Here is a 12900-nt window from a genome sequence, read left to right as displayed (position 1 = left end):
TCCTATCATTGGAGCAAAACAAGCTAGTGCTGTGAATTGAAGATCGGGAAAGCAAGTTGATTTCATTTGTAGAACACACAAAGCTGGGAATCACAGATTTGTACAATGAGCTAAAGCTAATACCATGAGTTTTTGTAGGGATAGATGAAAGATAAAAAATACCAACTACGTTGGTAGAGATTACATAGTTTAGGAGAAGCAGGTGTGAAAAAAGACTAAGGTATCTTCCTCATTTATAAGCTCGTTGTTATGCATGGTGGCTCACACCAGTAATCCCCAGTTCTGGGAGGCTGAGGGAGGAGGATCACTTGAGCCCAGGAGTTTGAGACCAGCTTGGGCAACATAGCGAAACCCATCCCTACAAAAATAAAAATAAAAATTAGCTGGGCATAGTGACTCATGCCTGTAATCCCAGCTATTCAAGAGGCTGAGGCAGGAGGATTGCTTGAGTCCAGGAGTTTGAGGCTACCAGTGAGCTTCAAACTCTGATTGAACCCCTGCACTGATCTTGGCTCACTCCATCCTCAGCCCTCCGGTCTCAAGTGACCCTCACACCTCAGCCTCCTGAGTATTTGAGACCACAGGCACGCACCACCACACCTGGCTAATTTTTGTATATTTTGTAGAGACAGGGTTTCGATACTTTGCCCAGGCTGGTCTTGAACTCTTGAGTTCAACTAATCCACTCGCTTCAGCCTCCCAAAGAGCTGGGATTTTAGACATGAGCCACCCTACCAGGACAAAAAACAATTCTTAACTTAAAAAATTATGGGCTGGGTGTGGTGGCTCACGCCTGTATCCCAGCACTTGGGAGGCTGAGGTAGGTGGATCACCTGAGGTCAGGAGTTTGAGACCAGCCCGGCTAATACGGTAAAACCCCATCTGTACTAAAAATACAAAAAATTAGCCAGTCATGGTGGCGTGCGCCTGTAATCCCAGCTACTCAGGAGACTAGTCAGGAGAATCGCTTGAACCTGGGAGGTGGAGGTTGCAGTGAGCCAAGATCATGCCACTGCACTCCAGCCTGGGCGACAAGAGCGAAACTTCATCTCAAAAAAATTTAAAAAATTAAAAATTCGTATAAGCTCATTGAGATAGCAGTGTGAAGTGGCTGCAGAAAAGCTAATGTCACATACATAGAAGTGTAGAATCTATGATGAGTTTGGTGAGTATGCTGGGTGAGTTCCAGCATCCCAGATGTTAATGTATTTTATTCTGAGCACTACACTTCCAGACAGAAAACTGGACTACCTTAAAATCAGAAGCTGGCAATTAGCATTTTAAAGGATTTGTGATCATGAAGAATACGGTTGAAAAGCACTAGGGCGTTTACCCATGAAAAGAGATTTAGGGACCTAGCACCTGTTTACATAATATATTAATAGAGGAAAAAGTAGCCCCAAGGGCTGGTAGGTACAAGCCCCAGGAGGACAACATTGGCCCAGTGTTGGGAGGAACTCTGAACCAGCCCAGAGAGTGAGGGTTTTGTCCCTGGAAAGTCAGCTGGTTGGCCACTTGGCACGGTCGTTGTGGAGGGATGTATCAGATATGGGGCTGGTTAAGATAATGTCTGAAGTGCCTTCTAATTTTGACTTAGTTTTGTGATATTTACCTAATTTTGTTTATGTTTGTTTGTTTTCTTGTTTCCTTGACTATTGCAGATTTTAGAAGCGCTTTTGCAGGTTTTGCATGTCCTCTTGGGGATGTGCCAGGCCTTGGAGATTCAAGACAAAGGTACAAGTATCCTTAACGTTTTTCTTAAAATGGTTTTATGGTTACTCTTTGCCTTGCTTTTCTCCAGTCTTTTCTGTAGTTGGGTACCTAATGTATATGACGGGAGAAAACCTTCCTATTTTAGTTTGATTTGTTGTGTGTAAGTATCCTCAGAGACCACGTGGGGTCATGCGCATTGCTCTGCTACGTAGATGCTGGGTCACCTTGGACAAGTAACTTCACCCTTATGGGCCCCAGTTTCTTCACTTGTAACATCTGTGGGTAGATTAGTTGACTTCCAAAGGTCATTTTTTCTGTATTGTAAAGCTACTGATATGCTTCTAAGAGGAATAAATGTATTAACTAGAGTCAAGGTACTTGATAATATGACCTAGCTATGTTACTGATTTGGATGTGCCATGAATAGATGAAGACCTTCTAAAGAGAGCAGCTGGGTGTGTTGAAGACATAGTCTGAAGTTATTAATGACAGTTTGAAGATATCACTGGCCAGCCCTTGCGGTTGACCTCATTATTGTGGCTTATTTTGAACCTTCACAGTTATTAGTGGGTGAATTGTGAAATCTTAGTCAATGTTACAAGTTAGTACTTACTATATGACTCTGTCAGGATACTTTCTCATATTGTAACGTTTTCACTTGATCTTCTAGAATACCTTTGCAAGTATGCTATCCCATGCCTGATAGGAATCTCGCGAGCATTTGGGCGTTACAGCAACATGGAAGAGTCTCTCCTCTCAAAGCTCTTTCCAAAAATCCCTCCTCATTCCCTCCGTGTCCCAGAAGAGCTTGAAGGTGTTCGAAGGCGTTCCTTTAATGACTTCCGCTCCATCCTCCCCAGCAATCTGCTGACTGTCTGTCAGGAGGGTACCCTGAAGAGGAAAACCAGCAGTGTGTCCAGCATCTCTCAGGTGGGCCTGGGCTACTGGGGAAAGAGCAGAGGAGAAGACCCTGTTAAGCTCCCCTGCAAAGAAAATCCCTCTTCTTTGTAGTTGGAGTAAACTTAAGTAATGTGAAATGTTTCACTAGAATTCTCTTTAATACAGACTTGTCTTGTCCCTCTTAAGATGTTGGGGGAAAGGCTTATAGAGAGCCTGTATAAACTGGCCGTAAAAATATAAAACAATAAGGTGTAAAAAGCCACAAAAGGCCTTTAAAAAAAAAGCCTTCTTATCGCCATTATGTTCCCATACTCTGAGCAGGACCTACTCTGTTATCCGTAAACACTGTGTTAAAAAAAAAACAAAACACTCCTTTAATGTTTTATTAAATGTTTAATTTAATACATTAAAATTATTAAAACATTAAAATATGGCCAAACATACAGACTCCTAGTTAAGCATGCTCGCACTTAACTACTCTCCAATAAGTTAAAAATATACTGTTTAAACATAAAAAAATTCATTTAAACTGCCACTACTGTAGATGACACATATGACACACTACCTCCCTTTCACCGTGTCACCCTAAACATCTGCTTCTTAAATCTAAGTGATTGTACTCAATAAATAGTGTAAAAAACAAAACTCTAGGCCTTTGCAGCCTCTGATTTGCTCTGGCCCCCTGGCTGCCACCTTTAATAAAACTCTTAACTTGTCTCTTCTCATTCCTTTGTCGCCACCAAACTTCAAATACCCTATGGGTGGTGTTGAGGCTAGTCCCCAACATAAGATTTATAAGTGATTTCATAGTCGTAAAGTATGTGTTTCATAGCAGTTGGGTGCCAAATTCTATTTTGCCTGGAAGACAGTTGGTGCCCTTAAGAAGTATATAATTGACTCATGGAGAAAAGGCAAAAACACAAAACACTGAGGACAATTGAACTCAGTAATCAAGTGTCAAATATATGGCTAAACACGAAGAATTTAGTGATACAGTATGTAGTAGAGAATGCTGTAGCTGTGTTGGGCTTTAGGAAGGAAATGAGCTTCAACCAGGGCTTGAAGTCTAAGACAAATCTGCCAGAGGTCTCACTGGTCTTTTCTGATCTGTAACTGTGGTTGTGTGTTTCAGGTCAGCCCTGAACGTGGCATGCCCCCTCCCAGTTCCCCTGGAGGATCCGCCTTTCACTACTTTGAAGGTGGGCTTTACCTCTCCCAAGAATATTGACCTAGTACTTGGAGAACAGGCTGACAGTGACTTCTTGTGATATTAAAGATGCTGATACTAACTCTGTTGTCATGGATGGACCTAGAGTGCCAAGCTTTTAGAAAGCATTTATTTTCTGTTTTCATTTAAGTTTTCTAGAATTTAATTTTCAAATATTTTATATATAGAGAAAAGTACAGAAAATAGCTTACCCCTACATACCTGCCATCAGAATTCTTGCACTTTAACCTGTAAAATTTCCTTTTCAGGTGGAAGTGCTAATGGTGGATATTTCTTTTCTTTTTCTAAGATGGTGTCTGGCTCTGTTGTCCAGGCTGGAGTGCAATGGTGTAATCTCGGCTCACTGCAGGTCCTGTCTCCTGGGTTCAAGCAATTCTTTTGCCTCAGCCTCCCAAGTAGCTGGGACTATAGGCACACACCACCATGCTCAGCTAATTTTTGTATTTTTAGTAGAGACAGGGTTTCACCATGTTGGCCAGGCTGGTCTCGAACTTGTTACCTCAAGTGATCCACCCATTTCGGCCTTCCAGAGTGCTAGGATTACATGCATGAGCCGCCACACCTGGCTGGACATTTTTTTTAAATGACATTAAGTATGTAGATAATATTGAAGAATGTAGTAATACTACTATTACTACTTTTTTTTTTTTTTTTTGAGACAGAGTCTCACTCTGCCTCCCTAGCTGGAGTGCAGCGGCACCATCACGGCTCACCGCAGCTTCAACCTCCTGGACTCAAGTAATCCTCCTACCTCAGCCTCCCAAGTAGCTAAGACTACAGGCACCCTCCACAATGCCCACTAACTTGTGCATTTTTTGTAGAGATGGGGTTTTGTCATGTTGCCCAGGCTGGTCCAGAACTCCTGGGCTCAAGCCTGCCTCAGTCTCTCAAAGTGCTAGGATTGCAGGTGTGAACCACCACACCCAGCCTATTACTACTTTTTATAGAGCTCTGCTGTTCACAAAGTACTTTTACATAATTTACTAAATTGGATTCATGTGACTACCCTGTGCCATGTCAGACACATGTTAAAATTACTTCTACCTTATCCTTGATGGAAGTAAGACCCAGATTAAGGGATAGGAAATGGGGAAGGCAGAATTCCATGCTTCAGTATAGTCTCTCCATTTTTGAATGATGCTGTTTGCTAAAAGAGCATGTCTCAAGACAATTCTGAGAGATGTGAGGGGAATTTTGAAGGAAAAAGGGAATATCTGGGCTTAGATAAATGTAGGAAGCTTTCCATCTCTTAGATTTGTGAGAATGTAACAGGTTACATTCAATATATATGTTAGAATATATGGGCTAATTTCAGCCACTCAGAGTTGTACCTCTTAGAGACAACTCCTTGTTTAAGTGTAGAATGTATTCCTCCAGGCTCTGAAAATCTCACTGCCACCTGTCTGCCTTTGGGGCATTTTAGGATGGCCATGATGTACTCTTGGAGGCTTCCCTTTTCCTGGTAAACAGCTCGTCGTCCACCCTCTGTGGTGAGGGCTCCTCTCCTTGACAGCTGCCCCAGTTTGAGCACATCCAGTAAGTGGCATAGGAGCACAGTAGTGTGGCTGACTGTGAGATCCCCACGCATCTCTCCATCAGACCTGGCTGCCGCCCACTTTGCCTGTGGTGATGACCAGGCAAGCGAGCCCTGCTCTCTGAAGCGTCTCACTGTAGGACAGACAGCAGCAGACACTGTGCCTTCCGAGTTTCCTCTCAGACTTCCTGTTTTGCTTGGACTTTTTTTTTTTTGAGTTGGGATCTTGCTCTGACACCCAGGCTGGAGTGCAGGGGTACAGTCATAGCCATCCTGTGGCCTTGGCCTTTCAAGTAGCTGGGACTTAAGGTATGTAACACCACATACTCAGACTTTTCTTACAGCCGGTCCTTCTGTCTCCCTTCCCAGGCCCTCTTCCAAACTGCTGTAAGAATTTAGTTTTTAATAATTATTTTTAGGCCAGGAGAGGTGGCTCACGCCTGTAGTTCCAGCACTTTGGGAGGCCCAGGTGGGAGGATTGCTTGAGCCCAGGAGTTTGAGACCAGCCTGGGTAACATACTGAGACCCTTAAAAAAAAAAAAAATAAATAAATAAATAAATAATTTTTTTTTTTTTTTTTTTTATTTGAGACGGAATGTCACTCTGTCTCCCAGGCTGGAGTGCAGTGGCATGGTCTTGGCTCACTGCAAGCTCTGTCTCCCAGGTTTTATGTCATTCCCCTGCCTCAGCCTCCCAAGTAGCTGGGACTGTTACAGGCATGCACCACCTACGCCCGGCTAATTTTTTTGTATTTTTAGTAGACATGGGGTTTCACCATGTTAGCCAGGATGGTCTCCATCTCCTGACCTCATGATCCGCCTGCCTCAGTCCCCAAAGTGCTGGGATTACAGGCTTGAGCCACTGCGCCCAGCGATAAGAATTATTTTTAATAGCACAAATTTGATCACTTATTTTCCTGCTTAAAAACTTTCAGGCTGGGCACAGTGGCTAATGCCTGTAATCCCAGCACTTTGGGACAGGCGGATCACTTGAGGCTAGGAGTTCGAGACCAGCCTGACCAACATGGTGAAACCCCGTCTCTACTAAAAATAGAAAAATTAGCCGGGCGCGGTGGCACACACCTATAATCCCAGCTGCTCGGGAGATAGCCTTGAGAGTCGCTTGAACCTGGAAGACGCAGGTTGCAGTGAGCCGACATGATGACACTGCACTCCAGCCTGGGCAACAGAGTGAGACTCTTGTCTCACAGGAAAAAAAACAAAATCAAAACTAGTTTCAGTGACACCCCCTCCATAAATCCCAAATGTTAGGTCCCTAGTTCCTGCAGCCCCTGTCTTTTGCCATCATCTGTGCCCTCTGTGGGGTTCAGCCACACAGGACTTAGCCCTTATTTCATGGTGTCTTTCTGAGAAGTGCCCGATAATCACAACCTTCCCTTCTTCCTTACCTACCCTTTTTAATCTGGCTGTTTTCTCCCTCCCTTCTTTCCTCAATTGTTCCCTCTTTCCGTGGCCATTTCTTATGTTGGCCTCTTGGCGTCTCGGCTCCCAGTGGTATTGTTGCCCATCCTTTCTGCTGTAAGTTGCTGATTTGCGTCCATCTTTAGACAGATTGGCAGTGCGCTGCCAGCTATTAGACACCAGCTTTGACACAACTGGGGCTAAACTCAACTCTTTGAGTCTGTTCTCTAGTGCTTGAAAAAGTCATAACATTTAGTATTTACTTCTTTATGAATTGATATTGTCTGTCTTATGAAAATGTTACAAATTCATCTGTTTTTCAATCATAGTTTTTTTTGAGATGGAGTCTCCCTCTGTCACCAAGCTGGAGTGCAGTGGCGCCATCTTGGCTCACTGCAACCTCTGCCTCCCAGATTTAAGCGATTCTCCTTCCTCAGCCTCCCGAGTAGCTGGGATTACAAGCATGTGCCACCACACCCAGCTAATTTTTGTATTTTTAGTAGGGACGGCATTTCACTATGTTGGCCAGGATGATCTTGATCTCTTGACCTTGTGATCTGCCCACCTCGGCCTCCCAAAGTGCTGGGATTACAGGCATGAGCCACCGTGCCCAGCCTCATAGTTTTCTATTATAGTTTTTAAATAATTGATTTTCAAACAATTATAAGCTTTTGGGTTCCTATTTATTATATTTTTATTTTAATTTTTAAAAATTTTATTTATATAGAGACAGGGTCTCGTCATGTTGCCCAGGCTGTTCTTAAACTCCTGAGCTGAGGCAATCTTCCCAACTCAGCCTCCCAAAGTGCTGGGATTACATGTGTGAGCCACTGCATTGGGCCTGGGTTCGTATTTATTAAACGTCAAATGACTGAATGACTATTTTTGTTGATTTTTTTCCTTCAATTTTTTTATTGTGGTAAAATACACATAACATAAAATTTGCTAACTCATTTTTTTTTTTTTTAAGAGAGGATTTTACTCTGTTACCCAGACTGGAGTGCGGTGACAAATTCATAGCTCCACTGTAGCCTCAACCTCCCAGGCTCAAGCACCCCTCCTGCCCCAGCTTCCTGAGTAGCTGGGACTATAGGCACACACTGCCGTATCCGGCTAATTTTCGTTTTTTTTGTAGAGACAGGATTTCTCTATATTGCCCAGGCTGGTCTTGAATTCCTGGACTCATGCAATCCTCCCACCTCAGCCTTTGAAAGTTCTGGGATTACAGGCATGAGCCGCCATGCTTGGCCTTAATTATTTTTAAATGTATAGTTCAGTGGTATTGAATACATTTATAATATTGTGCAACTATCACCACAGTTCATCTCAAAAACTCTTTTCATCTTGTGAAACTGAAACTATACATTAAATAATAATTCCCCATTTCCCTTCCCCCCAGTTCCTGACAGCTACTGTTTTTTGTTTTGTTTTGTTTTGTTTTTTTGAGTCGGAGTCTCGCTCTGTCGCCCAGGCTGGAGTGCAGTGACCGGATCTCAGCTCCCTGCAAGCTCCGCCTCCCGGGTTTACGCCATTCTCCTGCCTCAGCCTTCCGAGTAGCTGGGACTACAGGCACTCGCCACCTTGCCCGGCTAGTTTTTTATGTTTTTTTAGTAGAGACAGGGTTTCACCATGTTCACCAGGATGGTCTCGATCTCCTGACCTCGTGATCCGCCCGTCTTGGCCTCCCAAAGTGCTGGGATTACAGGCTTGAGCCACCGCGCCCGGCCGACAGCTACCGTTCTATGTATGATTTGAGTTCCTCAAATAAGTGGGATCGTACAGTAGTTGTCTTTTAGTGACAGGTGTATTTCACTTAGTTGCTCTGATTTTGAAAGTTCTAGTAGTGTGCGTTTTTTATTCTAATTTTGGTGAGAAAATATCTCAGGCCCTGTAGACCTCAAGCTTTCATATCTCTTCACCTTTAAAAAGGTATAATTCGGCTGGGCATGGTGGCTCACGCTTGTAATCCCAGCACTTTGGGAGGCTGAGACAGGTGGATCACTTGAGGTCAGGAGTTTGAGACCAGCCTGGTCAACATGGCGAAACACTGTCTGTACTAAAAATACAAAAAATTACCTGGGTGTGGTGACGGGCATCTGTTATTCCAGCTACTTGGAAGGCTGAGGCAGGAGAATTGCTTGAACCTGGGAGGCAGAGGTTGCAGTGAACTGAGATCGCACTACTGCACTCCAGCCTGGGCAACAGAGCGAGACTCCGTCTCAAAAAAAATAAAAATAAAAAAAATAAAAAAGGTATAATTATTTTTTCACTTCCCACGTATTAAGTTATATTGTCTAAGATGGAAATATTAGGACCATCATATCTGAGTCTTTGCCTGAAAGACACAGGTGAGGGGCATCAGTCCCCAAGGATTTGCAATCTACCCTTTAGTTGTTAATTTAAAAACACGCAGAGAATTGGGATATAAATAAAAGCAAAATCTGCACCTTTGTTGGTTATTGGAGGAGTCAGCTTGAGGAAGTATCCTAGTTGCCCGTGACCATGGCTGAGTTTCCAGCTTGATCTCCCACCAGCCTCCTGCTTGCCCGATGGGACTGCCCTAGAGCCTGAGTACTACTTTTCAACCATCAGCTCCAGTTTCTCCGTCTCTCCCCTTTTCAACGGCGTCACATATAAGGAGTTTAACATTCCATTGGAAATGCTTCGGGAACTCTTAAACTTGGTAAGCAAAGAACTGATGGATGAACAGACTATGGATATGTCAGTAAAATTGCTAGTGGTGAAAGCTTGTATTTTTAAAAGAAAAACTCAGAGTACCAGTGTTTCAGAGTACCATTTAATAGTCATAAACTTGCAGATTAATGAAGGAAGTAGAGTAACATTCATGAATCATTGTGCCCTAGTTTCTCATTTAATCCTTGAGCAACCATGTTGGGGAGGCACCCATGCATCCCCATTTGGAGGTCAGGAAATCGGTGTCAAACACATCATGGATATGTAGGCCGGCAGCTGGGCTGCATCCAGTCCAGGGATTCTGACTCCAAGCCCAGTGCTTTTCCTGGGCTTGACTTCCTCTAAGGGGTGGCTCTTTGGGTTAATACAAAACCTGACTTTTTCATATTTGTGTACCTTTGGATGACCTTTAGGGTGATACCAGAGAAAACACCAGTGCCATTGTTGGAATCCTTAAACGGCCAGAGCTTTGGTCAGATTCAGGGACCCCGGTTGGATGCCATGGCTCATGCCTGTAATCTCAAGTTTGGGAGGCCAAAGTGGGTGGATCACTTGAGGTCAGGAGTTAGAAGACTAGCCTAGCCGACGTGGTGAAATCCCATCTCTACTAGAAAACACAAAACTTTATCTGCACATGGTGACAGATCCCTGTAATTCCAGCTACTCAGGAGGCAGAGTTAGGAGGATCACTTAAACTTTGGAGGTGTAGGTTGCAGTGAGCCGAGATTGCACCACTGCACTCCAGCCTGGGCAACAGAGTGATGAGACTCCATCCCCCAAAAAATTGAAAAATAAAGATCCAGGGGCCCTGAAGTTGTTACAATCAAGCTAGGATGGTTCAAGACAGATTTGAATGGGTATTGGGTGATGATGTCATCAAGGCCAGACTCTCAAGATTGGACTTGCTGGTCAGGAGTTAGAAGACTAGCCTAGCCAACATGAGAACAATGACAACAATTTGGATAGCATGGAGCAAGTACTGAAGAGTGTCTACCTCCCTGCTATGTGGAGTGTGAATAGAAATCCCTCAGAGAATGGCTTTAGGCTGAAGATGTAAGAAGACATTACAACATAGGTAATAATTAATGAGGATGGAGCCATAATGAATTGCTAAATAGGCTAGGATGTTTTTGAAGTTGCTGTCAAGAAGGAAAACTAACCCCAAACTGCTTCTCAGTGTCAGTGCCCCAGACAGAATGGTGGCCTGGTAGAGCCATGACCTTCACAGATGGCTGTTCCCAGTACCATGTCAGAAATTCTAACTGAAGACTGACTGTTTCACATCCTTTCTTGGGGTGTTATTTTTTGCAGTATATTTTAACTTTTTTCAAGTTTAGGTTTTCTTTTTTTTTGAGATGGAGCCTCGCCCTGTCGCCTAGGCTGGAGTGCAGTGGCACGATCTCGGCTCGCTGCAAGCTCCGCCTCTCGGGTTCATGCCCTTCTCCTGCCTCAGCCTCCCGAGTAGCTGGGACTCCAGGCGCCTGCCACCACGCCTGGCTAATTTTTTGTATTTTTAGTAGAGACGGGGTTTCACTGTGTTAGCCAGGATGGTCTCGATTTCCTGACCTCATTAATCGCCCACCTTGGCCTCCCAAAGTGCTGGGATTACAGGTGTGAGCCACCACGCCCGGCCTAGGTTTTCTTTTAGGTGGTTTTTCATTTCTTTTCCTAGCATGTTTATCATTATCTGTACAGTTTGGAAATGACCTTCATCAAATACTACAGTTGTGGATATGGGCAGTTTTTTTTTTTTTTTTTTTTTTGGTGTTTCTGAAGTTGACAGAACAGTTCATTCCTACACTAAATGCTGTACAGAGAACAGGTGAAAATAATTGCTTCTATTGAAAATTTAAAATGTGAGCTCTAGTTTGAGTACCTAAGCAGTTGTAGAAGAGCCAGTGTATCTGGCCTGGGGAGGAGGGAGGTGCCATCAGCTCCAAGGACTGGCTGTGAGGGTGTCCTTGATGTCTGGGAGGGGATTGCAGGAGGATGTCACTCAACTGTGCTTGTTAACCACGAGTGGGTGAAATGGCGGCAAGGCCTGAGGTCTGTACATCCTGGAAATGGAAATCTCATGTCAACAAATTTGAGGAAGTTTGGCTTTTTTCCTTTGTTTTTATGTCATTGCTATCTAAGGTAGGAAAGCAGTCCCAAGTGACTTCAGAATTAAAGGCATTTTGTGCATATAGTTTAATACATAGCCATAATTTGTATTTATTGGCCTTTATCTGCATCACATTTTTCACCATGTGAGTTTGTCATGGGTTTTTGGTAGAAGGAGCTAGCATTCCTGTCTCTGTGTATGTCAGTTGCTTCATAAGGTTCTGTTTCCTTGGTAGGTGAAGAAGATCGTTGAGGAGCCTGTTCTCAAATCCTTGGATGCCATTGTAGCCAGTGTGATGGAGGTATGTTGCTTCTGAGGGCATTACCATGAGATCAGCCTGACTTAAACATGTGCGTAGAGAAAGCAGGAAGAGTTTGAACGGGGGCTAGAGTGGAAGGAGTTTTGCAGTGTTTTCACTTCCCTTGTTTATGTGGTAACAATCCACCTGCCACTGAGGGCTTGGTCTGTGCTGGGTACTGTTGCATGCTCTTTTAAAATCATCACCTCTTGGTGCCTCTGACTGGCAGCCAACATCTCCATTTCACAGACAGAAGATAGAGTTTCAGGGAGAACTCACCAACATGCCCACATCACGTAGTTATTGTGGGAGCTGGGAGTCTGGCCTGGGTCTCTCCTACTCTTTTATCTTCGTTGCTCCTTTGGTGCTTACAAAGCTGCTCCTCTGGGCTCAGCTGCATTTTCTAGGCATATGCAAGCCCTGGTTTTTAAGTGTAAGGAGTGTGTAACTAGGTAACTTTTTTTTTTGAGACAGTCTCACTCTGTTGCCCAGGCTGGAGTACAGTGGCGCGATCTGGGCTCACTGCAAGCTCTGCCTCCCAGGTTCACACCATTCTCCTGCCTCAGCCTCCCAAGTAGCTGGGACTGCAGGTGCCCGCTGCCACGCCCAGCTAAATTTTTTGGTTTTTTTAGTAGAGGTTGGTTTTACCATGTTATCCAGAATGGTCTTGGTCTCCTGACCTCGTGATCCGCCCACCTCTGCCTCCCAAGGTGCTGGGATTACAGGTGTGAGCCACCATGCCTGGCTGGAACTTTTGTCTTTAATGTATTTGGAATCAAGGCCTACAGCATTATTTATGAAATCATTACATTGGTGCTGAGAGGTCTCAGAATCTCAGGGAACATTTGGGTCAGGCCCCTCTTGAGGGTTAGGATGCAGACAGGTTGTCATTTGCCAGGCTAATTATTGCCATTGGTATGTCCCGGACCCAGATTCCTTGTTTAAGCCTGGTGTTCCTTCTCTTACCTGATTATAAGACGCACAGTGCCTGATACCACTGTACCTGGG

General features: G+C 44.2%; 1 protein-coding gene across 5 annotated transcripts in view; it reads left to right on the top strand.

Moving 5' to 3' along the window:
- The window catches only part of PI4KA (phosphatidylinositol 4-kinase alpha), a 150377-nt gene that overhangs the window by 32305 nt on the left and 105172 nt on the right, over positions 1 to 12900 (top strand). For all 5 annotated transcript variants that reach the window (XR_004442559.1, XR_004442560.1, XR_004442558.1 and 2 more), the window contains exons 5-9: positions 1662 to 1734; positions 2384 to 2643; positions 3746 to 3812; positions 9331 to 9479; positions 11830 to 11895. Coding sequence is in view for 1 of the 5 variants with exons in the window: in XM_033234040.1 (XP_033089931.1) it covers positions 1662 to 1734; positions 2384 to 2643; positions 3746 to 3812; positions 9331 to 9479; positions 11830 to 11895 (615 nt within the window). In the remaining 4 variants the exon portion in view is untranslated. The remainder of the gene's footprint in view (positions 1 to 1661; positions 1735 to 2383; positions 2644 to 3745; positions 3813 to 9330; positions 9480 to 11829; positions 11896 to 12900) is intronic.

This window comes from Trachypithecus francoisi, unplaced genomic scaffold, assembly GCF_009764315.1.
Source record: "Trachypithecus francoisi isolate TF-2019V2 unplaced genomic scaffold, Tfra_2.0 Lachesis_group14, whole genome shotgun sequence".
NCBI lineage: Eukaryota > Metazoa > Chordata > Mammalia > Primates > Cercopithecidae > Trachypithecus > Trachypithecus francoisi.
This window is presented reverse-complemented; position numbering and strand designations above follow the sequence as displayed.